The sequence below is a fragment of the Mycena indigotica genome (assembly GCF_014461135.1).
Source record: "Mycena indigotica strain 171206Taipei chromosome Unknown Mind.scaff0002, whole genome shotgun sequence".
Taxonomy (NCBI): Eukaryota; Fungi; Basidiomycota; class Agaricomycetes; order Agaricales; family Mycenaceae; genus Mycena; species Mycena indigotica.
This window is the reverse complement of record NW_023503001.1, coordinates 1,077,028-1,103,468: the sequence shown is the minus strand read 5'-3', so window position 1 is coordinate 1,103,468 and position 26,441 is coordinate 1,077,028. Positions and strand designations below refer to the sequence as shown.

Below are 26,441 nucleotides of genomic sequence, written 5' to 3'. Positions count from 1 at the left end.
GTTGTAGCCGAAAAAAAGAAAAAGAAAAATTCCCAAAAAGGAAGGAGGGAGGAAAAGAAAAGAGAGGGATCTGAATAGATCTCTGTACTGTATTCCTACTGTTTATACAGGCAAAATGAGCCTTCCTCAAGTGTAAATTTCTCTGAGCGGCGCCTGCGGCGGGCAGTTTGGTGTGTGAGGCATCACAGAATACTGTCAACAATTTCTGTTTTCGAATATTTTTGGCTAGATACTCATGTTGGTAGATAGCGCAGATAGTGAAAATTAGTAATAGTATTACCTATTTGGGCCATCCATGTGATATTAAATCTCCATTGTGCTACTGTGCACTGAAATGATAACAGATTCAGCTGGAAATTGGTGTGTGGTTAGATATACAGGATACCTTGAAATGCTCCAAGTTTGGAATTTTTCTATGCTATAATTATCAAGTAATTTGATAATTTCATCGAAAATTACAGTTCATGACCTGAATTACCTGGATAAAAATGCAGGTCTCTGCAGGAATAGTTGATTGGCTATTACTGCTATCATTTGTGCATATCAAAGGTAGAAAGGTCCATGGAGCTGTCCACAGGGGAAATAAAACTTAGGAAAGGTAAATTTATTTCTTTGATTCTATCCTGGTGTTCATTGTGCCTGGAAATACGGAAGCGGTGAAGACCCTGAAACTTTGGATATATATTGTCACTTCTACTAGTTCACTTACATGTATAGACAATATGAGGGTTGTCCAATTGTTTGTGTATATTTGACAATCACTGGGAACACATCACGGCGGGTTTGCTGTGATGTGACACTAACAATCAGTTACGGAAATAAACCTTTTTTGCATCCAGTATCTGGATCAGTCACGAGAACCGGGGCCGGTGAATGCTCACACCCGGAGAGAAAATACTAAAAAAAAAGGAAATTTAGCTGACAGTATCTTGGATGTCGGTTCAAGCGCCGCAGGCGCCCGAAAAAGATGATGAACATTTGGAAGAGTAATTTTTCAATATTGTATACCAGATCTGAGATGTATGGTAAGACATATGCAACTCCTAGGGAAGCTCTCTTTTTTCTCTTTTTTCTCTTTCCTTTTTGGGATTTTTTTTTTTCTTCTTTTGGCTACCAACAACACCAGTATCAAGCCATATTTTTGCCATGCGGAACCTGTTGATGGCAAATACTGAACCCAAATCAGGTTTTTTTCGGCCGGCTGTTCCACGGTACGATGCCCGTCACGCCATGTAACACAGAGTCACAGACCCATCAAATAACATTGGGCAGCTCTGCGTGCCTAAGGAGATGGTAGGTGGTTGGGAGCATGGTCTAAGAGTGTAGCTGTAACAGACTCCCAGGCTCATACCCAGACCTTGTTGTGGAGCTCACAATCCCACTTGTGTAGTTTAAAGCCGAATACTGACCTATTTCATTCAATTCAGCAGGCCTGTGATCTGTGACCGTTTGGCCGAAATGTCCAGGCCGAATTTCATATGACCTCTTACCTGATTAGGACCTGCCGAAATATTTTGGCCCGGAATTGAATGAAATAAATCAGTATGATTTGATTGATCGATAACTCCGAACTGTGACAAATGTGACGGGAAAGTTGGGGATCGCTCTACAAGAGGGCTGGCGCAGCTAGGCAGCTAGCCCGACCCACGTCAGCCTGGCCATCTGATAAGCGGTGCTCAGCGCAAACCGCCATGGCTCTTGATGTCACCATCCTCTCCTGCATCCTCGAGACGCTCCAAAGTGCCCGCACCACCCTCCATGGGTTGACTTTGGGCCCAGCATGGTCACTTGTTGAAGACCGTCTCGCCTAGCTGCCATATTTTGCGAATGGACCACTTGTGCACCAGTTTGGAGGGCTTCCAGGGTGGTGGCAGCGGCGGTGGAGGTGGCGGCAGAGGCGGAGGGGGTATGGAAGGTTTCGAACATGGCGTTCGCAGGCCGCGGGGATGGGAGGAAGAAAAGAGTGGTGGGCGGAGAGACTGACAACCGTTTGGGGTTACACGGCTCAGAGCCGGACCAGGCTAGTTGCGCCAGCCCTCTTACAGAGCCCTCACCCCAAAAACTAATAGCACTTGTCACATCATTTTGATTTAGCCCAAAAATCATTACATACATATATTACTTATTGTGTCTGTTTCATCCTTTGTGCTGTTCCAGCAGCAGTAATATATACCCTAATTTCTTTTCACAAATCGAGTCTTCTGGAGTTTTATTTGTTATTGTTCTCAGTTGTGAAAATATACATTTTTGTTGTCCACTATTTATCATAAATAGATCCTACTTCAGAGCCTATTTTTAGGCAGAAACCCAGGTGTGAAAGATAAGATTATAATGATACATCCTTATTTATAATAAACTAGGCATGTCTATTGTAGGAATTTTATTAATTACATAAAAACGCATTGAAGGCAGAGCCTATGTAACAGAGTAGAGCATAGTAATATACTATTATGACTGGACAGGGCTGGGGCCTATGCCCCAGCTTTGAAGTTTGCTTCAATAACATGAATTTCTATATTAAGATCATTGCCAGTAGTCATAGAATGGCACACAAATGTCCTATGGCCTTTTTAAATATCTGGTCTACTATTGTTGCTAGTATATGTAGATTGGAACCTAAGTCAGGAAAATTTATGTACTTATCTCTCAATTTGTAGGCAATTTGAGAATATATAGTGAAACATTTATTCCCAGAACTTTCCCTGCTAACATCTCTATGAAGCCATAAGTAGATTCCGCTGATGTTTCCTACTGACATTATTATGATATTCTACAGACTTCATACTGATTGCTATCCTCAATTTAGCATAATATCATTGAGAAATGTCCTGTCACAGATAAGACCTGGCTCATCCTCTCTGGCACTGGTGTTGCAGGCCCACAACACATGGCACGTGACAACAGGGAACATGCACCCTAGTAGAAAGGAACACATACGTGGGAAGCACATGATCAAGAACGATGCATTGGGCGCAACACTGAGCCCAACTCATGGCAAACCCAAGTCTATGCCTGTGGGATGAATTGCCAAGTTCGTCAGGCATGTCATGGCCCAGGCTCATACCCAGCCCTCATTGCAGAGCTAATCCAAGAGCATGTATTTCAATCTAAATAGTATGAGTTTTGGGGAAAATGAAAAAAAAATCTGATAAATGTGACAGTTTTGGCTGGGGGTGCGCTCTGCAAGAGGGCTGGCACAAGTAACCCAGACAAACACCTGAGGCTGTGCACTTATCTCCAGATTGGATTTAGCTTCTAACTATGGACTAGGACTAGTGCTGAGACGATGGCTGGGTATGAGCCTGGTCATGGCCTTTGAGCTATGAGGAGTTGGATAAAATGCAATAGTAATTAATCTTGTTGTTTTTTGTGCATGCTCTATGCCGCTTGGGTTTCTGGTGCAGGCCAGGGTAGGGTGTACTGCAATGTGGCAGAGGTTTTTTTTTTTTCTTTCTTTTCATTTATAGGTAGGTAAACCTACCATGTTGCGGTTTTAGCCTGACAGTTCCACTGGTAAGAGTATCTATAGTGTACATAGTTTTTAAAGGATTGAAGCAACATTCAGAGCTGGGGCATAGCCCCAGCCTGTCTAGTCTGTTTTAATTCATCTGTGAGCTTGTGAATTCCTAAGGTATATATGACTCATGTATTGATACTATCACAGAAATGGCTATACAATTAACTGCTCGCTCATAATGTTGTGAATAACCCAAGAATCGTAATTTTAGTTTGACAGCTTGTTCTCCCAATCAGGCTTGATTGCATTTTATAGCTTTTCTTACCAATTCAGGGATTCAATAGCAATGACCCCTAAAATGGCAATTTGAGTAAATGAATTGCCAAAGCCAGTGCCAAACATGTGACATGACATCTGCTTAATATAAGAGTAATAACTCCATTTGAGAGATCTGGCCACTTATTCATTCATGATTTGGAGATGCTAAAAATCATTGTATGCCATGGTTCGAGCCAGGGTGGGGTGTTACAACAAGCCAATGTCGTTTTGATTTTATCTTATTGATGTGCTTGGAGATGGACTGTGGTGGGGTTTTACTTGATGTCTGGGTGTATGTCGATGTCATCTTAAGAGTGATCTTATTTCAGTTGTACCAGCAACCAAGCGACCTATAGGATCCTGAAGTATGCATTTCATTTTTTTTGTTCTTGTACGAGTATTTATTAGTGGATGACTTGGAAGGTGCTTATGTCCACTTTGTCTCTCTGAAGTGTCAGGAAAGGCGGTTGACTCCTCAGTCCTGAAGACGCATAGCAGCTAGGTCCAAGAATAAGGCTGTTCTCACGGAAACAGAATGGCACTTAGCCCGCAGGCCCGTGGCCACCAAATTAACATAGTTGCGTGCCAAAACATGTATGTACCATTTGGGCTCCTGGTTCATGCTGGGGCGGGGTGTACAAAGTGTACAAAGAATGGAAGCGTCATTTTTATTTGCACCCTTGTTGAGCGGCTGAAATGTACTGTGAGGTCTCAGGTTTCGGTGCGCAGCACTGCCGCAGAAACACTGTATATGCATTGTGGATTAGTGATGTCAGTGATGATGACATATTAGTCTGCACTATTGTTGTGTGTATAGTGTGAATTCCATTTGAGAGACCCTATAGGGCCTGGCTACTGAGTCCGCTGCAGATGGGAATATCACTGTATACTGCTTGGGTTCCTGGTTCAAGCCAGGGTGGGTGTTGTAGGGAGGTAATTTGTCGATTTTATTTTATTTATTTATGGGTGTGTGAATGTACTGTGTTAAGGTTTTACCTAGTGCTGTGTATTATATGGAGGTCAGAGCTGTACTGATAAAAGGGTGCTTACTTCAAGGACCACGATAGAACTTTAACTTGTCGTATTTGTTGAAAACACGTAGGTTTAGGTTACAGTTGGTGGTAGAGAAGTAAGAGCTACCCTCCTGTAACAGCTAATGCGGTAACTACCGTTGATCGTATGATGGCAAGAATGGATCAAGAAGTCGTGCGTGCGTCCCAGTATCCCAACCTTTCACTCTCCCCCATTGCAAGATCTCGGTCTGCAATCATCCTGGATGCATGCCGCGAAACGCGCCACGGAATGTTCCGCGTGGGCGTCCGCGTCCGCGATTTGGTTCAGATACAAACTGCGACGTGAATGGTATATTGTTGGATGGGAAGTGGTTATCTGGAGCCGCGCGATAGGCTGGTTTATGGTGGTATTCGTGGTGCGGAAACTCGTGGTGAGGGTAGTGGTACGACGAGGGTCCGGGCTTCTGGGTTGAATGAGGATCGGGGTATGGCCACGGAGACGGCTTGGGCTTCGACTTCTACCCAGTGGCTTTCCCATTTCCACCTGCCTCACGCCAGTTGCTGCCTGTGTCGTGGTCTCGATGAACAAACTGCTGCGTTCGCGAATCAAATCTGACGTTCATTCTGCGCCGTCCATCCGAATGAGCCATCCAGCCACAATGCGCGCGGTGGTTTTCGAGATTCTTCCAGGGAACGAACTCATTGCGGTGGATGACTTGTACCAGTGGTCCTAATGGCGCATGGTTGCTAATGGAGGGTAGCCCTTGCTCAATAAATGCTGCGAATTGCGTGGCGTCGACTGGGGCCAGGGCCGCTGGTGCGTGATGTGACCCAGGAACTTTGTGGTCTCTCCAGTCGCACGCATAACGACGCAGGTACGCTCCAAATCGAGCCGCGGAATCAATCTGCATACCCCACTTTGCGAATTGTGCTGCAACGTGGGCGGGGCTGATTTCGATCATGGACAGGCGGTGAGCATCCCACCGTTCAGGTTTGAATCCGTCGTTACTGATGTGCAGTCCATGTTGATTCAGCAGCTTGAGATACGCGCCATTCCACCCAAACACGACGACAAGGGCACGCATGAGCATGTGGTTCCCGGTGGTTTCGCTCGATGGCTGATTGGCACGGCCGGGATAGGGTTTCAATAGTTCCCAAAGCAGTACACCCCAGGCATGCGATAGGTCAACAGAATGTAGTTGGTCGACGAATGAGCAGCCAGGGAATTCGAGATTATGGAATTGCATATAAGCCACTAGCGTTCGTGGGTTATCCCCAAATGTGGGCATCGCCATGTTGTCGAACCAGGCGCGACGATCATCAGGTTTGGAGCGGGCAATTGCCAAGTAGATATCGCTCGCCCAGCGAGGAGGCGCGTAGTTATCCAGCATCATGGTATACACCTCCGACATGTCATTATCAGGTCGCCCTTGAGCATCCCACTTGGTAGCGCGACCGAGGATAACTTCACATTGGTGAAGCAGCACATATGACTGCGTACGCAAATAGCGATGCGATAGCGAAGTTGATAGTCGTCAATTGACGCCGGAAAGCCCTGGTCATTTGTCTTCCATTTAATTGCTGCCCGCTCTGTCTTGTGCTGGTTATTCTCCCAAGCCATGGACACCAATGGTGGCGCCTGCTGAGGTTGACATTGGGTGATCACCGCAACCGATTCCTGGTCATCGTCAGTGTCCATCTGGACGATTTTGGCGGAGCTTACTGGCCCGACGGGCAGCTGGTTCATATTGCCAATAGGCACCATTACTCCCATAGTGTTAGGCTGTGCCTTATGACTTGCTAACTCGCGCTCAGCGATTTCGGCGCGTACTGTCGCCTGTGTAATCTCTATTCTCATACGCTCATTCTCTTCTTTCAGTCCATCGATCTTTCCTTGGAGTGTATACACCTTGGCGAGATGCTGCTGCGTTCGCCCACTCGCGATTACTTCCAGAAATCTGGACAAATTGTCCTGGGTCGTCATATGCCCCACATAGTTCGAGCATGCCGTGCATGTGTCGCTGCTTTCGTCGCCGCTCATCAGCGAAGTGCAAACGGGAACCTCATAGTTGAGGTGGGCCTCGATCTCGAGTATAGCCACGTCCCTCATAGTTGCATCGATGTCGACTTTCTTGTCGAGCAGTTCTTGATTGAGCACGGTACCATTCAGGTTTTCGTTCGTTTCGTTCATAGTCTCGGCAAGCTCGCAGTAGCGGGCAGTCTGGGTTGAGTGTTGGGTCGTCGCTCGAAGATGAAGTTAAGAGGGAAAACAGTCGAAGATGAAGGTAAGAAGCAAACTAAGCACAGGAACCGACAATTTTGCTCCTCGGTTGATACCTAATGCTTCTTTTCGGCTGCTCCCCCATGCTTCTTTCCTGCCTTTGACAGTTGGCGCCACGACTTGACTCCGTGTAGTGCAAAGTAGTCATCCAACGCAACAAGCAATTTTACAGCCTGGAACGGCTCCCAGGTTATATCACTGTCATTCCAGCACACCTCAAATTCGACTTTACCAGCCATCGTCCATCGGTGGGCCCTGATGCGGTCTACCATCACTTCCGACTCATCAGAGGCTCCAAAATCGTATGCCTCTGGCTTATCTCTTGCTGGAAACATGTCATCAGAGCTTGCGATGTATGGTCGCAACAAGCTTATGTGAAATCGGTTATGAACTCCACGCTCAGCTAACACGGCAGGTAATTCCAGCTCGTAATTCGACGTGTGTGCAACTGCTCGCTGCACTCTATATGGGCCCACAAACTTAGGCAGCAATTTCGATGCCCGTGACTTAGGCAATGCTAAGTTTTTGGTCGACAAGTAAACCATTGCACCTTCTTCAATTATCGGTTCCTCCCCTCGATGTTTGTTCATCTGATAGGTGTTGAATACGCGCGCGCGCGGCAATTATTGAGTTGTGTGCCTCAGCAAGATTCAATAATGCTCTTTCAGCGAATGCGCGTACTCCCGCTGGAACAGTCTCTGCTCGGATCTGTCGAATCATTGCGGGCATGTACCCATAATTAAGGTCAAAAGGTGCGTAGCCTGTTGACGCACACACACTTGCATTAATGGCGAATTCAGTCATTGTGGTTTTGGCCTTCCAGTTTTTCTGGTCAGGCGCTATCAGCCCTCGAAGGATCTGCGCGATTGTTCGATTGACACGTTCGGTCATTCCATCCGTCTGAGGGTGAAATGCAGTCGACATTAGCAATTTTGCTCCGAGCAGTCGGTGTACTTCTCGCCAAAACACAGATGTAAATTTCGGGTCTCGATCCGACACTATAGACTCGGGAAGGCCATGTAGCCTTACGATCTCACGCACAAATAACTCGGCCAGTTCTGTTGCCCTCATCCGAGTCGTGATTGGTATCAAGTGCACCATATTGGTCAAACGGCACAGTACAACCCATAGATAGTCGCTATCCTCCGACTGTGGAAAAGGACCAAGAAAGTCCATCGATATTGACTGCCACGGCTTATTAGGTATTGGCAGTGAGTGCATCTTTCCCAGTGGCCGTTTATTCTCGGTTTTTGTTGTCTGACATGTATGACAACTGGAGCAGAATGCATGAATTTGTTTCGTCATCGACGGCCACCAGTACCACCGTCGAATGTAGTCGCCTGTCCGCTGTGGACCTAAGTGTCCCAATATTTGGTGTGCTTGCTCCAGAACTAGTCCATGCACTGATTTCTCCCCCATTTTGGCTTTCGGGATGCATACAACATTTTCACCACCACGGTTCTTCATATAAATCACCCCATTCTTGACCCAGAAGTTATGAAACTCCTTCGGCGCCTTCAACACTTTTTGGAATACCGGATCGTGTATATAACTAGCCTTGATGATGGCCAGTAGCCCGTTGTCAAGTTGCAACGGCTGATTCACCACTTCCTCACGCGCTCTCGACTAGAACACGGTAGGGTTGTCTTTCGGTGCTGTCTTATGCCTGTGTTCATCACGGCTCTGCGGCTCGACCAATTTCTCAGCCTCCTCATCATGTTTCTCAATTCCCTGTTGCACTTCACGCTCTCGAAGCCGTTGACTTCGCCTGGCTCTATCGGGCTCAGCCATTGCTCTCAGCTCAACAACTTCCTGGCTTCGATCCCATGGTAGGTGATCCATATCTGGGTCAAGTCGGATGTCTGCATTTGCAAACTCACATTTCTCCACGCTCCAGTCATCTGTCTCATGGTATCGGGACAGCGCACCTGCCACTTTGTTTAACGTTCCTTTGATGTACCGAATGTCAAAGTCAAAGCGAGACAGGTATTCCATCCAACGCACTTGGCGTGGCGACAAATTGCGCTGCGTATGAAAGAACTCCAATGCTTTGTGGTCCGTGACCACATGAAACCGATATCCCATTAACTTATCTTCCCATTTTAGCAGAGCATCCAACACGGCGAGTGTTTCCTGTTCAAACACGCGATAATTATGTTGCGCGGACGTGAACTTTTTGGACATGAACCCTGCAGGTCGACAGTCCTGCCAATTGTGACCCTGACCGTAAACCGCACCCACTCCCGACACCGATGCATCACAAATGACCCAGATGGGTTCATCGATGTTTGGGTCGATAGGCTTCAGCACCGGCGTGCGACAGCAAATAGTTTTGATGGAGTCAAAGCAGGACTGGTGTATGGGATGCCACGTAAATGGAGTACCATTCCTGCACATTCCCGACAGTGGTCCTGTATACGCACTGATATCTGGTAAAAAAGGGGCCAAGTACTGAATCAGTCCGAGAAACTGTTGTACTTCATGGTAATTCTGCGGTGTTCGCCAATCCCGTATAGTTTTCATTTTATCAGCATCAGCGTGTATTCCTGTGTCGTCAATGACATGTCCAAGGCAGTCTAGCTTTTCAGCATATAATTCACATTTCTCTTTCTTGAGATAGAATTTGTTGGACCGGAGAGTACCAAACACTTTGCTTAGGTGTTCTTCATGCTCCTCAATGGAATCAGAGAACACAAAGATATCATCCAAGTAAACATGCACGAATCGACCAATAAACTCGTGGAAAACCATAGTCATAATCCGTTGGAATGTCGCTGGTGCATTGCAGTCTCCGATTTACATAATATTACTGACGTATGTGCCATAGATTGTGGCGAACGCAGTTTTGCAGACGTCTTCCGCCACGATTCGAATTTGCTCGTAAGCATCGCTCATGTCAATTTTCGACCGATACTTGGCTCAGGCGCAGTCCAGTCTAATCTGATCCTGGTCCGGGAACGGTGTCACGTCTCTGAGCGTATTTTCATTGCGCTTTCTAGCATCAATTGCTGTTCGCAGCTTGCCTGTCTTTTTCGGAATGCACAGCATGGGAGCCGCTTGATCTGTTTGCACCGGCTCCCACCATCCAGCTCGCACATACTTGTTGATTTTATCCAACAGCTGGGGTTTTAATGCATCTGGGCAACGGGGCAGGTGGTAATGGTACACCTTGTTTTCGTCAATCAGGTTGATTCGGTGGTTGATCTTCCTTAGCGGAGGCATCTCCTCTGGTAATCCCGACATGATGTCCTCATTGGTCGACATCCATTGAGCGCGTAACCTAGGAATATCCTCTGCCAACAATGGACCATTTTGTGGCGGCTTATACCCGTGGTGTCTGTCCATCCTCTTTAACCGTGGGTGTGCTGACTCGCGTCTGAGTATGTCTTCGCTGATCTGTAACCAGCTGTCTCGTATTGCGGGAATATCTTCTTCGGTGGGTAACGACCCTGTTTTAGCGCATTCCTCGACTTGCACTGCCGCTGCTCGCGTAAATATCTCGGTAAGTCGTTCCGTCATGTCATTTCTCAGCTTCAGGTTCTGAGTAGATGGCTGGCGATTAGCCCTCGTTGTCGGCGCTCTCTGCTCTGGAGGCAGTGGTGGTTCGGGCTTGCCTTCCTTTGGCTGAGGCGGCGCTCGGTTAAATGCCTTGTCAATTGGATTTGATTTTGGGTTCTCTGCCTTTGGCATGTAATATCGGGAGAACTCGTATACCAGCTCGGTATTCTGCGCAGCTAGTTGTGCGTCTACAACTGCTGATTCTTCTAATGGACTTACCCACTCCTGGGGTAGAAATTTTCGTTCTAATGCGGCAAACGTCTCTTCATCAACTACTTCTTCTACCATTGCACGATGTCCTCGTCGGCGATGCGGGGCCTTTGGATCACCCGCAGTTGGGGTTGCAGAGACAACATTCTCTGCACCCCCGAGTCATTGTCGGTTTGGGCTGGCCAACCAAGCGGATGCCCGTCGTTCGATAACATCACGTTCATCCCGCTCCGACAACGTTGGGCTGGGTTGTCCTTGAATACGCACGGTATCCATTTCAAAGTCCAGCGAGATTTTATGCTCACGCATATACTTAGTGCCAATAATCGCGTCGAATCGATCAAGATTCACAATATCGAAATATTGTTCCGACCGCAGTGGACCATATTGCACTTTCACAAACGTGCCATGATTGATCTTCGCTTTGCTACCCGCTGTACCAAGCTGCAATACCACTGGCGACTGAATTGGGAACACTTCTACCCGAGCAATTCTAGCAAAATCCGGGCTTATTGCCTCAGTTGTGCACCCTGAGTCAAACAGCGTGAACGCCTGTTGGCCGTTGATATTCACAAATGCAGTGAGACAATGATTTTCGCGTTTAGCTCGACTGGGTCGTTCGTGGGCTTCCTTTGCTCGTTTTAGCGGCACTCGACGAGTTCCTGTAGCTGTCGCCGTTCTAGGTGAATCCAGTCTCGAGAAGTACTCAAGTGAATCTTCGAAACTGTTCTGCCTATCCTCCATATGCGTGAGTATTGCACGTGCAAACACGTCGATTTCCTCGTCCTCCAAATCTGCAATTGAGTCATTGTCACTCGTCTCATCTGGGCTCTCGTCGGCAGTTTCATATCCGTTATCTTCTTCACCGGAAGAGTCGGACACCTCCAATAGCGGAGGACAGTCATTCGTATCCTCGGTCTCATCAATTTCCTCTTCTGAGTCGGATACTTGCTGTAGTTCGGGGCAATCATCCTCATCTCTCAATCGTGCTGTTTGCATATGATAGCATGCAATCAAGTTTTCATCCTCTGAATGGTCAGATACCTCTTCATATGTGTAGTCTGAGTTGTATTCCGCCTTTTCGGAGTCTTCCTCCGGCTGCTCGTCCGGAGTCACATGATCTCCTTCTTCTTCGTTGGCCTCAACTTCCTCCTCTGCTGGATTCAGTCGCTCGTCATCCGCGCCTTCACCATCTACATGGGCTGCTCGCATAAACTCGCGCCGCAGGCCGTTGTCCAAAATTCCTATTATTCTGTCTCTCTCTCGGACTATCCTCTCGTTTCTCATCGACTCCTCTTGCCGGCTCATTCTGTTTTTTCTGCTGATACCCTCCCCCATTCTTCCTGAACGGGATGAACGGACGCTGTCGATTCTGGTCAATCGCAGCCATTCGTTGGCTAGAATCGTCGTCCCCATCTTCAGCATCTTGAACAACAGCCATGCGAGGTGAGTCTCTTTTCTCCTTTGAATCTCCCGCTAATTTAACGGTATTTTCACTGTAGAAATTCATGGTGTTCATTCCATGCTCTACAATACGGCCAATATCTTTCATGTTCTCAAGGGAACAAATCTCTGGGTATGCATTGCGCGCTAACATCAATCCGCGCATCTTCGCAGGCACTGTAGCCAAAAACTTCCGCTTGACTGAGTGAGCATCCGGCGGGAAAATCATCCGACGAACGTTGGAGGTGAGTTCATTGTACAGTCCATCCACTCCAAGCTCACTATTCCAGGTTATCTTGTCAAACGCCTTGGCTGACTGCTGTATTGCCGTAGACGATACAAATCGATCAAATATCGCAGCAAGCACATGTACGAAATACCAGCTTCGAGTTGTACGGTGAATGCCTGTCACTTCATCATCGTAGAACAACTTGGCTGATCCTTTTAGGTATAATCCATACATGTCGGTGCACTGGGTATCCCACGAAGGACCTGCCATCCCAAGCATCTTGAAGTGTCGCAGCATGCTTTTCATATGTTCTTCGAACTGCAACACGTCTGCGGACCCGCTGTAGCTAGTGGGTTGAGGGAGTTTCAGCCCGCGTACCTCGTCCAGAACCACTGCACTCTTGCAGGGTAGCTGCAGACTTTCCTGCCAGTTGCGATACACCATTGAGTTCATCACGATTTTCCAGTCGTGCAATTGCTCGGAAGGAACTCCCCCAACCACGTCGAACGCGGATATAGTCGTTCGTGATACCATCTCTCTGGTATGACGCAATTTATATGCTGCTAGTAGCTTCTCCTCATCCTCCCACAAAAACGGGTTCCCGCTGTAGGGTGCGCGATTGCCTCCAACGGGTATTTTCGGCCCGCCTGCTGCAATTTTTGGCTTATTTGGTTGACCTTTCTTCCCACCACTGTTGTCATCGTCCGAAGACGAGCCTCCGGAGTCATCTCCCGGACCTGGTGGTCCTTTTGCAGCCTTCTTCTTCACTGGCCGATCCATTTTATGCCCTGACGGCTTTGCATCAGGCAGTGGCTCGTGTTTCGGGTCAGCGAGGTGAGCATATTTCGGGATTCTAATGTCAACCCATTTGCCATCTATTAGACGAAGCCCTTGATCAGGGTAGCGCATATTCGAATTTGGATCGCGAGCTGCTGCGTCAGCGAACTGCTGTAATGCTTTTCGATCTTCAAATGAGGTCGGGGCCCAGTTAGGTTCCGCCGGGCTTACGGTCACCCTCTGGATCCACATTCACTCTACTTCTCAAGTTGCGACCTGCCGGGACTGATGGTACAATTGGGCTGTATTTTTTATGCACCTTGTCTACGGCCGCTTCATATTCCTTGGCCAGTTTCTCTAGCTCAATGGTTTGTGTATTGTCCTCAATTTCAATCACCGTCGGCTCGCGTCTTGCTTCAGTATAGACATCGGCCTTTTCGCTGTCTACTTTCCAAAAGCTTTGCTGCGCCTGCTCTTCTGCGTCAATCGCCCTGGCTAACTCCGCATCAGCTGCAATTTGAGCCTGAATACGCTCTCGCGCTGCCATTTTACGCTGAACCGTAACCAGGTCATCCGAGGTATTCTCGGGATTGTAGTTGAGCAGATACTGATGCGCAGCTTTTAGGATCTCATCCTCATGACTGTTACGCTTCAACTTATCTGGAAGCGACAGCGGGGGTGAGGTGGATCCTCCCGATGACACCACTGCACGTCGTTTTTCCTCTCGGCGCCGTTGTCGCGTGCCTTCGCTCATCGATTGTTGCGAGGGCGGCCTGGGGACATTGCTTGCTGACCCAGCTGGTCCTGCCCATGGCGTCGACATTGGGCCACCATACGATGATATGACGGGGATTGGTTGATAAGGATGTGGTGGAGGATAGCCTGGACCCCATGGGTTGACCAGTGGTGGATATGGGTTCCAATTCATCGATGAATGAGGAGTATGGTACATTTCAGATCCCGTAAGCGTGTACGGTGTATTATTAACATTATACATTGGTGACAATTGTGAGTAGCTGAAGTCCATTTGCGGCGGCATCGGTGACTGAAACCTAGCGGCCGGGTACAGTCTTTGCGGCGGTGCCTGCGTCGACTGTCCCAACGACAACGATGGTCCCAACCTGGGTGACACCGAATGGTCTGAGACTTCGTCAACCCTTGCTCTCCGATTATGCTGCTGCGCCATCGCATTCACAATAGCCATTTGGTCACCCGCATTTATGCGCGCGAGTACTGATGGTGTGCGCTGTATGGCAAACGGACCCATTGGGTTTGGTCTCCATTCGCTACTCGCAACTGGAGCAATAAACGGAGGCTCTGCTGCCATTGTTCCAACTATCGCCTCAGCAGAGTTGTCCATGTTCGTTGGCAAGACTTGTTCTGAGCTGTGCTCGCGTGAGTTTATCGACGTCAGCGTGGACCCAAAACTGTCCGTGCCGTATTCGTGCGGTTGTCCCGCACTACTCGGTTGCTCGTACGAGTCACTATGGGTTGACAACTGCTGAGGAGTTGACCCACGGCGCGTCACGTTCTACGCGTCCAGTCGGCAGACTTGCTTCTTCTTTCGGAAGATGACGACTAGACCGTCAAGGAGTGTTGGGGGGTTGGGATGGTGCTCGTTTAGACATTTCTGAGCGCGACTCTGAGTGGGTAATGGAGGACGGGTACTGGATTGTTAGACGCGCTCAAGTCGCGTCGTAGTTTCGTTTCTAACGCAAGGTAAGTTCAAAAAAGTAAAAGGGCGCTTACTTCAAGGACCACGATAGAACTTTAACTTGTCGTATTTGTTGAAAACACGTAGGTTTAGGTTACAGTTGGTGGTAGAGAAGTAAGAGCTACCCTCCTGTAACAGCTAATGCGGTAACTACCGTTGATCGTATGATGGCAAGAATGGATCAAGAAGTCGTGCGTGCGTCCAGTATCCCAACCTTTCAACTGAGTAGTAGTATATGTAGTTACTCTGATTACAATTCCGAGTCCAAAGTCTAGTTAATTATTGTTTTTTATCACTGGAAATGTACTTATTGAAGTCAAGGCTTGTTCACCAGGGCAGTGCAAAGTAATTCTGAAGGGTATACAGTTTGGTCCATTTGTACTGCTGTTTATTGGTGGATAACCTTGGGGTTTGAACATTTTTCTGTGGTCATTAGATTGTCCCAGTCTCTTATCCCTCCTTGTGCATGTGCACTTATAAGGTGAGAGAAGACTTACAGCAGCTGTGGGGCCGCATGATGACCCTCAGCATGATATTGATGGAAGTAGATACATAATTACCTGCACCACAGAGTCCGGAGAGCCCGCAGGCCGCCGGCGTAGCCACCGAATTTACGTTGCCTGTTCATCCCCTTCATTGCAGTTCGGGATCCTGGTTCGTGCCGGGGCGGGGCGTGGCGAAAAATACGCGGGAAGTTTTTATTTGAATTTTGCACCCTCGTTGAGCGGGTGAAACGCATTCGGTGCCCTGCACCACCGCAGAAACACCGCGGGGATCGTAGATCGGTGATGTCAGCAATGATGACACATCAGCCCCGCCAGCTCCACCGCTACGTCGAGCCGCCCATCGTCCGAAGCCGCACACAAGGCCCGACGGTGCAGCGAGCATCCTCCGCCGTCCGCGTCCGACCCTGGACGACACGGCACGATTACCACACGGCGAACTCGCGGCATGACCAATCATTGAATAGCCATCAGGGATCGGAATCAGGTCCTATACCCTATATAGCTATAGCCGGGGTGTCACGCCTCGCCCCGTTGCCCTCGCCCTCGTCGTCAGCCCATCCCTCGGAGCGATGTTCATCCTGCCCGCCCACGGCGCCGCCGCCGCGCTCCCGCAGCCGCTCGCGCACCTCGCCGCGCACTCCGCCGGGCCGCTCCTCCGCTCGTGGCCCGCAGCTCTCGTGCTCGCCCTCGCGCTCGTCCTCCTTGTTCGCGCCGCCGTCGCTGTCGCTACCTTCGCCCTCGCCCGGTTCCGCCCGAAGGCCGTCCCGAGCGGCCCCGGCGCCAAGGAGAAGCAGGCGCAGGAGGCGCACCCGTCCCCGGTGCCCGCCGATGCGAACGGCCATGCCCAGCAAGGGCCCGCGAAAGGCCGCTGGTGGAACGGGCTGTTCCGGCTGCGCGCGAGTTTGCCGCCGCTCAGCCTTGCAGAGGCCCTCCCCATTACGCTCCACCCGCCCCCGCCGCCGGTTATGCGGGGCCGATACGTGTACCGCGGCGGAAGGGGCGTGGGGTTCAGCACCCGCAAGGAGACGGCGTTGGCTGTGGAGACACCAGGTGGGTGTTGTTTTCCATTCGTGGCTGGCTGGTTGGCTCGCTGCTGGCTGGCTGGCTACGATGGTATGTAATGTGTCCCTGGGCTGTGTGCTGATTGTGTTTCAGTGCCGGCGATCTACGAGACCCAGACCCCCGCGTCGATGGCGAAGCTCATCATGAGCAGGCATGTGCGTCGTCTTTCTTTTCCCCTGCTCTCTTTCCGCATTTTCCCTCTTTCTTGCTGCTTTCTTTCGCTTTCTTTCATAGCCGTTATCGCACTCTATTCCTGGGCGTGGTACCGCTCGGTACCGTCCCCACACCCACTCCCTTTGCCTTCCTTCTCTCCCACCACCTCCCACCCCTCGTCTCTGGCCTGCGAATGCGCCACGTCGACCTTCGGGAGCCTCGGCCTCGGCGCCGCTCGGCGATCGCTTATCGCTTCTTAACTTCTATCTTCCATTCCTGATACGATCTATCCCCATCCGCCCTCCTCCCGCCCTTTCTCCTTTCAATTTGCCCACTGAGCACAGACGCTGACCCCGCCCCGCAGACCTACCGCCGGCCCACCCCGCCGTCGCTGCCCCAAGCCCCGCGCCGCGTGCGCGCCCCTTCAATAATCAGCGCGCCGCCGATGCTCCCGCCCTCGCGCTCGCCGTCGCCGCCGTCCCGCTCGCCGTCGCCCCCCGCCGAGGAGCCCTAGGCCGACAACCCTAACCACTAAACCTTTATCGAAAACTCTTACACTATACACTTATCCCCCCCACCCTTGCCCCCGATTATCCCCCCACCCATGGTGCCCGCGAAGTGGAGATGCTTATACTACTAGACCGTGACGGAGCGCGACGAGAGGCGACGAGCGATGATAGCAGACGACCCTTTTAATGGACGGCGATGAGATGAGCGATGATGAGACGGCTTGGACTTTTATTCGGACTGATTGGTGATTAGTTTATTGCATATTGTGATATATGTCTTTTTGTTCGTAGGCGCGTAGTAGCTTTTATTCGAGGATGATTTTTGTTTTGCTTTTGGGTGGTTGGACGACTGGAGGGGGGATAAAAACATAGTGTTGATGTGGCATACAGCTCGGCCTCGGGACGAACGAGGCGCACGCGGGTGGACAGTGCTTCTCAGACGTGATGGGCATGGGGTGCGTGGACCGCGGGCGGTGCGAGCGTTGTGTGGGCACTTGGTTTGCTCACTTTCAGTCACGGAATTAGGAAGAACAGCAGCATAATAAAAACATATCTTTATTGGGACTGATTGGTGATCATGATGATTTATTGCATGTTTGTAGGCACGTAGTAGGTAGCGTAGCTTTTATTCGAGGATGTTTTTCTGTTGCTGTGGGGAGTTCTTTTGCAAATTTGGTGAGGAAGGGATAAAAAGTGTGATTTGCGAAATGTGATTTGCGAAATATGGTTTACGGGCTCGGCCTCCGGGACGAACGAGGCGCACGCGGGTGTAGGTCATAGAGAATGTCTGGGGATGGGGTGCGTGGACCGGGGGCGGTGCGAGCCTTGTGTGGGCACTTGGTTTCCTCACTTTCAGTGGCGAGTCACGGAATTGGGAGCTCAGGAGGGCAGATAAAAAACATGGGGGAGCAGGACTAGCAGGCAAAGGGCTCGGCCTCGGGACGAACGAGGCGCATGCAGGTTTAGGGTGAGCTTCCGATACGCTGTGAACGGGTGCGTGGACCGTGGTTGGTGCAAGCCTTGTGTAGGCACTTGAGTTGGTGATCTTGGTTTTCAGGCGTAGGGTGGAAATCAGCCAACGGATCATGATGAAACTATGCAAGGGGACAAGTTGGCGATGATCGCTTTGAACGAATGAACATAAGAACAGATGATTAAGTGTTTGGGGGTCGAGTTGTGATGGGAATAATAAAGATAAAAACTGACAAGACGATATCAGAACTGTGTGAATAACAACAGGACTGGATTGAGTATATACCTGACAATCTACATAGAGTCATAAGCATATGTAAGCTAGAGGAAAGCATGTCAGTAACTCACCAGAACTGTGTAAATAACAACAGGACTGGAGAGATGACGAGCTAGACTACTCAGTATATATACTCAGGCTAGCTATGCTGACTACACTACGTTGACTACAATTTATAAGTACGATGAGTAAGTAAAGGTAGAGGATGACTGAGCGAGTATTCAGTCCTTACCAAGCGGTCATGTGCAAGTATGGTAAGCAGATATGACTTCAACTTCAACACACCCCCAGAAGACATATACGTCTTCAACCAGTATACTGACCTATTTCGATCAATTCAGCAGGCCTGTGACCCGTGACCATTTGGCCGAAAATGTTCAATTCGGCCTGCGGCCGAATTTCGCGTGACCTATTACCTGATTAGGAAATTCGGCGCGCCGCAGGTGCGGAAAATTTGAAAATCATCCTAATTGGGACACTTTGGGACCAAAAGATTTGGCTGTGACCCGTGACCCGCCGAAATATTTCGGCCAAAAAATCCTATGTGACCGTGACCGGCCTAATTGAAGGAAATGGGTCAGTACTCAACGATCCCGAGCAAAGGAACAAACTTTGAGAACGTGTCATAACTCAAAGACTTTGTCAGGATGTCAGCAACTTGATCCTCCGATGGAATATGATAGGTCTCGATAACACCGTCTTCGACTTTTTCATGAATGAAATGATAGCGCATGTCGATGTGTTTGGTACGGCAATCATGAGTAGGATTCGAAGCCAAGAATATAGCACCCTGATTATCCACGCACAGCGGGATGGGTGGAGGCTCGAATCCAAGCTCTGTCAAAAACATCTGCTGCCAACAGAGATGACGAGAAGCGTCACTCTCAGACATGTATTCCGCTTCAGTAGAGGAGAGGGCCACAGTGGCCTGGCGGCGGGAGACCCACGTAACTGCACCATTGGCAAGGAGTGTAACATAACCGGTCAGTCTGCATCGGAGAAACCAATCAAACCACTTTTGGATTTCCCATCATACTTGATATTGTAATCAAGTGTGCCTCGGAGATACCGCATTATATCCCGGGCTAACTTTAAATGATGTTTAGAGCTAGACGTATGACATAATAGGCAATGTCTGGTTGCAAGCCAAGCATGCCATAAAGAAGTGAACCGATCATCTGTTGAAACAGAGTATGTGTTTTGGGATCACAAGTTTCCTTGTTCTCCGTAATAACAACTCCTGGTGCAAAGGGTGTATCTATGGGGATGCTATCCATCATACCAAAGCGTTCTAGGACACTGACTAAGTAGCGATGCTGATTGATGAGAATTGAGCCAGACTCTTTATCCACCTCAGGCTACCACCCCCCCAAACCTCTTAGGGTTAAATACCCCCCCCTGACTTCTAACCTAAGAGGTTCACCTGCATGGGTTTAACCCACATGCTATGGCTGTTCCCATCACTATGGGTGTCTCCACCCCCTGTCACATCACACCCGCTGTTTAGTGCCTGTGGTTCACCCATCCTGAGCAAATGATATTAAATTCGTTCTGGGCTGTATACTTGTGGGAAAGATATAAAAAATTATGTAAATGGTCTGACTAGTCTAAGGTAATATATTATGGTGATTAGGGGATGGGGAAATAACTTTGATCAGTGTGTGGGGGGGATGGTATGTAGGGGGGGTTTAGGGCTCTGGGCTAGGGGGGGGTCTAGATGGCTATAGAGTCACTAGCATAAGTAGATAGAAAGGTATTCTCTGCTCTAACACAAAGACCACGGAATAGAACCATTTCAGTCAACAAAGTGTTGCAAGATGATCAGCTAGAGGGTTTGGGTCTGCCTCCCGGTCGACCGAATCAAATAATAATAAAAAAGCTTTGCAAGCCCTTGTCGTCCACAGTCAGTACCCTTATATCACGCTATGCAGCCAACAAGGTATGCTATAAAGGTCCAGACACTACTGACTACACCGGGTGCAGATGCTGAGCATCGACACATATACCACGCGATGCCGACGGCATGTTCAACATGGGCAACGCCCAAGGCTTGATTAGGTACATCCAAACACCTCCTTTGAACCCCCCCATGGTGTACCCAATCATGCCTGATGGGACAGGTGTGGGTGTATCCACCTATTAATGTAGGCATACCCCGGAACACCTACTGGAAGCGGAGGGCATCACCCATATCTGATGGGATCACCCAGACGGTTTCCGGCCAGCGTCCATGGGTGATCCCATCATCAGGCATGTGGTCATGCCCACACCTGCCTAAGAAGGCAAGGTAGCACCCACCGCAGGTGGCTACACCCAGCATGCTTCCTGACAGGGTATGTGGAACACCCTCCCACTGTGGGTGAAGTCTAAGGCCAATTTTTTGCTAGTATATAGGGGGTGAATAAAGGTCAATAATATGACATGGACCATCTAGGCCAACTCTCCCAGAGTCATACTATGTGACATGTTACACAGTGTCCCAAAAAGGAACTTTCATCAATAGAGACTACAGCTGGTAGTTTCAGTGACTATATCATGTGGTTATATACTGTAACATAACATGATACACATGACAAGTTTCCAAAAAAGGAAATTGCCGTGATTTGAGGATGCAATCATTACAGAATGTCACAGATTGTCACAAAGCCAAAGTTGTCTATATTATCTATATAAACAACTTATATTAAGTCACCTATAGTGGCATTTAATTAGTTGTGTCTACACTAGCCAATCACTAGCTAATCTATTACTGATAAAATGATATCTCAATAACTAGGGTGGCTACAGAGCTGATTGAAGTTCTACTAAGGATACGTAACTGGTAGGGTCAATATCCCTGTCAATATGATCTTATCAGTATATCCATACTATCCAATAATTGTGCATCAGACTTATTAATTTAGCTCTATCTCTACAAGTTCTCCATGCATTCAGATGATTGTTACATTAGTAGGTAGGTGGTCATATTGTCTTGATATGGTCAAATATACTGTTATATCATTTTTCTGTGGGTTTTTCTGTTTCAAACTTTATCCAGCACAATGAGGCCCTGATATCTGGGTGAGGAATGCATAGATAACCATGATCTAAGTTGTGTCATAGTCAATTGTACATCCATTATAGCTCCGAAAGACACACATATTTTTAGACAGCCTACACACCTGTATATATGGCATATATCCTGTTATTCCCATCTTCTAATAACTTACTTAGAGGTACTGGATCACTGATGAGACGAAAGTAGGAAGCATACAGAGGGGCCCCCCTAAGAGGTGGTATGCTCCTTATGATTCTTTATCTATGTAATTGCTTGTTCTTCTCCATTATACATATAACTACTGTTACAACTGGTCAGAAATTAATTTCAAGTATGATACAAGACTTGAACATAGGATAGTATAGACCTTTAAATAAACCTGTCCCACACTTGAATTAACCTTATAGCTATTCTGGATCTTTCACAGTACCATTATCAGTGATATCTATTGCAAAGATGAAAAGTTTATTATGGCATGACCTTTTTGAATCTGAAAAATCAAAGCATATAGACCAGTAAGAGTATGGTCCACATCTTAGAAAGTGGTGTCTCTGCCCCTCTAGCATCTCTCTCCATCCGGAGTTATATAGCACCAAGGTTCTCTAGGAATTGACTGACCCTAACACTTGCTGCATGGTTGTTAATGGGTAGGATTATAGTAGACCAATACGCAGAACTATATCAACTCAGATCATGAGATTCCATGCATGGGGACCCAAGACATCAGCAAAATGCTCCTCAACTCTATATTCAGTGATACTTGGCAGTCAACAGATTAATGTAATATATGATGAGTGAGGTAGATTTGGATGGTATACCCTTGAAATGAGCTCCCTCCCAGCCTTATCCACCCAGACTAGCTAAATATCCATGTTATCTTTCAGGGTTGATGGAGATCAAATACCACTGATGAGTGAATGCCTTGCCTTCTCAGTGTTAAATTTACTTGGGACTGCAAGTGGACACACTAAAGTCTTATAATACTTTGGAGTCTCTGGAAATATAGGTCATCTACCTCATAATGTTGGAGTACCAGATATTTCCTTTTGTATGACTAAATAGTAATTATAGTGGGTATATCATATGATGGTAATCAGGAGCCATAGACTATTAATAATACTCTTAAAAATCTTCCTAACAGTACTTAAATCATGTATTTCCATTAAGTAGTTATAGATATAGAAGCTCATCAGTTATAGATCTGCTAGGCACTAAAACTACCAGCTTCAGTATCTATTAATAGAAGCTCCTTTTTAAAACACTGTGTCACATGTTACATAGTGTGACTCTGGGCAACTTGGTCTAGACTGCCTAAGTCGTATTATTCACCTTTATTCACCCCCTACATACTAGACTTAGCGAAAAATTTGCCTTGGACTTCACAATTATTCACCCTCTTCACCACCAATTATTCACCCCTCGATAGATTCATCGTAGACAATGTAGATGTAAATGATGATAATGTATTTATTTAAATGCAGATTCTTCTTTGGTGTTTTGTCCTTCCAGCCTGCTGGGCGACGAGTGACATGTCAAAACATGTGGTAACGCCTCAAACACATGAATACATGAGCACACATGTTGACAAGGATATATTAAGTTTGGGGAAAGCGAGTGACACGTCAAAACATGTCCAATGGGTGAGAGCATGAGTACACATTGGTATATAGTGAGTCTGCGGAATTAGATACATGTTCGTGCGGCAAGTGACAGGTCAAATATGTGAGCACGTGTTGGCCTCTGATAGGGATGCCTATTCTGATTGACAGGCACGTGGGTGTACCCGGTGGGTTCTGAGGGAAGGTGGGGGAGGACCCACAGTGGGTGGGTGTTCCACATACCCAGTCAGGAAGCACGCTGGGTGTAGCCATCTGTGGTGGGTGCTGTCTTGCCTTTTCAGGCAGGTGTGAGCATCACCACATGCCCGATGATGGGATTACCCATGGGCGCTGGCCGGAAACCGTTTGGGTGATCCCATCAGATATGGGTGATGCCCTCCACTTTGGGTGGGCGTTCCAGGGTGTGCCCACATTAATGGTTGGATACACCCACACCTGTCCCATCAGGCATGATTGGGTACACCATGGGGGGGTTCAAAGTAGGTGTTCCGGTGTACCCAATGAAGCTTTGGGTGTTGCCTAGGTTGAACATGCCATTGGCATTTATTTTTCCAAAAAATATATAATAGTATAGATCTACCTTTAGTGCTTCTCCTTGCCCTATATACTGTTATATACCCGAAATATCCTTCCACCTGTCTAGACTAGTTACTTTATAGACTCAGACTTGTTCTCCATCCCCCTTCTATGATTCTTTTGGATAAATATATAAGATGATATCATGTATAGAAGCCCTGCAAGCCAACCCACATACCTGTAGTTCTTTTCCTGGCCCTATACTCTGATAGAGCAGAGAATACCTTTCTATCTATTTATGCTAGTCACTCTATAGCCATCTAGACCCCCCCTCTAGCCCAGAGCCCTAAACCCCCTACATACTAAACCCCCACACCAGTCAAAGTCTTTTCCCCGTCCCCTAATCACCATAATATATTACCTTAGACTAGTCAGACCATTTATATGATTTCTATATATTTTTCCCACGAGTATACAGCCCAAAATGAATTTAATACCATTTGCTCAGGATGGGTGAACCACGGGCACTAAATAGCTGGTGTGATGTGACAGGGGGTGGAGACACCCATGGTGATGGGAACAGCCATAGGATGTGGGTTAAACCCATGCAGGGGAACCTTTTAGGTTAGAAGTCAGGGGGGGGTATTTAACCCTAAGAGGTTTAGGGGGGTGGTAGCCTGAGGTGCTTTATCTTGGACGATATCTAAACCAAGGAAATCAAGTTCCTGGCCTAAGTCAGTCATTTGAAAACAACTCTTGAGCTCTGACTTCAATGTAGCGATAGATTTCGAGTTATTCCCCATAATAAGCATGTCGTCGACATATAGCAACAAAACAACAGTGATGCTTATATCTCCCTCCTGTCGACGATATACGTAGACACCCCCATCAGAGTATGTCCTGAGGAAACCAAGTTCAAGCAACGCCTCATGAATCTTCTTGTTCCACACATGTGCGGCTTGATGAAGACCATATAATGACTTTTTGAGACGAGCGACTTGATCACGGGTAAACTGAGGAAAGGATGGTACTGTAGCAATTTATTCAATTCGGCATGCCAAAAGGGTGTGACATCGGCGCCGAAATTAAATTTTCGGTACCTCCTGTCAATGTGTGTGACGGCCAAAAATTTTCGGCATACTCAGCGGCCTGGAGGGCCACCAATTTTTTTTTGATGGTTGTTTGACATTCGGCATCCGGCTGTGGGCCTGTGACACGCCGAAATATTTCGGCGTCGGAGGGCTGGTGTGACACGTGACCGCCGAATTGAATAAATTACTACAGTAGTAGTTCAGGCAATTCCATGTAGATCTCCTCGTCTAAGTCTCCATGAAGGAAAGCGGACTTGACGTCCATGCCATGAATTTCCCAACCTTCAAGTGCAGCAATAGCTAAGAGTACGCAAAACAGCCTCAAAGCTAACAACAGGAGCGAAGCCTTTGTTAAAATCAACGCCGTGAATTTGTGTGTACCCCTTGACAACTAACCGAGCCTTATAGCGACCATCCTGTTTCTTCGTAAATACCCAACAACATTTGACAGTGGAGCGACCCTTTGGAATATCTTTGCAATTGACAACTACCCAAGTGTTATTGTCCTCGAGTGCATAGAACTCTTCGCCAACCGCAATGATCCATTCAGGGGCCTCATCACTATCCAATGCGTCTTTAACATGTTCAGGTATTCCATCTGCCCTTATTTTATTAAGATAATCAGACAGATTAAAATTGGGAGGAATGACTTTTTGCATAAGCTCGTCAATTGAATCAACTTTTCCTTCAGCACGACGACGACGTGTCTGTGTGTCCGGGTACTCGGGCCACTCCTTTTCAACAACTGAGGAGGTGGCGGAGCATTATTATCGAGGGGAGGAGCACCCCCATCAGGCTGTGCCGGGGGTTGCTCATGCTGCGGAACTGTCCAATCCATGTAAACAGGCTCAGGGACATACCCTCCTTGAGATTGTATCTGCTCTTTGGCTGGGAATACTCCTTCATCAAAGACAACATTTGAAGAAGTAACAACCCGTTGTTTAAACGGATCCCAAAAACGATATACACTTCCTTCGGAATTATCGTAACCAATAAAGATGACGAAATTATTGTGAGCGTCACCCTTAGTAGCATATTGGTTCTGATTAACGATGGAAGCTTTACAGCCAAATATGCGGAAATATTTGATCGATGGTTTACTACCGACCCAAATCTCATAGGGGGTACGCCAACCAATCCTCGCCATTGGTTGACAATTGTATATGTGGGTTGCGCATTCTAATGCCAACTGCCAAAAGCGCTTCGAGAGGCCTGCGTCGAGATGCATTGACTCGGCCTTCTCTTGTAAAGTCCGTGCAGTATGCCTGCGCCATGTCGCAGGCCAGGTCCCAGGGGAGAGCCAGGCGGAGGCGGTGATGCGATCACCGGAGTCGGAATCGGGGCGATTCTGGGCTGAAAGGGAGGTTCCCCTGACAACACTGGATTATAGATGAACGAGATGTGTGGACCAATGGGGGGTGCGAGCCTTGTGCCACCACAGTGCAGCTACTTGGTTTGTTGGGTACTAACATATCATAGGGACGAATGAGGCACATGTGGGTGACTGTGAACACTGCATAATACACCGCCAACGAGTTTCCGGCTATGACACAGCCGGAAAACTCCCGGTGGATACATCTGATGCCCAGCTGGTTCCTGGATCAGTGCCACATGGTTACCATGTTTGGTCGCAAATGGATCCACTCTGGGTCCAGAGTAGTGTTGCCGCGAGTTCGAGTTGACTCGGCGACGAGTCGAG

At 48.0% G+C, this 26,441-nt stretch overlaps 2 protein-coding genes across 2 annotated transcripts; one reads left to right on the top strand and one right to left on the bottom strand.

The window, feature by feature from the left end:
• Positions 1–10,999: 10,999 nt before the first annotated feature.
• On the bottom strand, positions 11,000–14,646 carry MIND_00188100 (Transposon Tf2-12 polyprotein; the record flags this gene model as incomplete). Its single annotated transcript, XM_037358789.1, has 3 exons — positions 11,000–12,081; positions 12,200–13,474; positions 13,518–14,646. The coding sequence occupies 3 exons, from the start codon at positions 14,644–14,646 to the stop codon at positions 11,000–11,002; spliced, it is 3,486 nt and encodes a 1,161-aa protein (XP_037223884.1).
• A 1,390-nt stretch (positions 14,647–16,036) lies between these two features.
• Positions 16,037–17,235, top strand: MIND_00188000 (uncharacterized protein; the record flags this gene model as incomplete). The annotated part of the gene is made up of 3 exons (XM_037358788.1): positions 16,037–16,556; positions 16,662–16,723; positions 17,086–17,235. Exons 1-3 carry the CDS (start codon positions 16,076–16,078, stop codon positions 17,233–17,235), a joined length of 693 nt encoding a protein of 230 aa, XP_037223883.1. The 5' UTR covers positions 16,037–16,075.
• Positions 17,236–26,441: the final 9,206 nt, after the last annotated feature.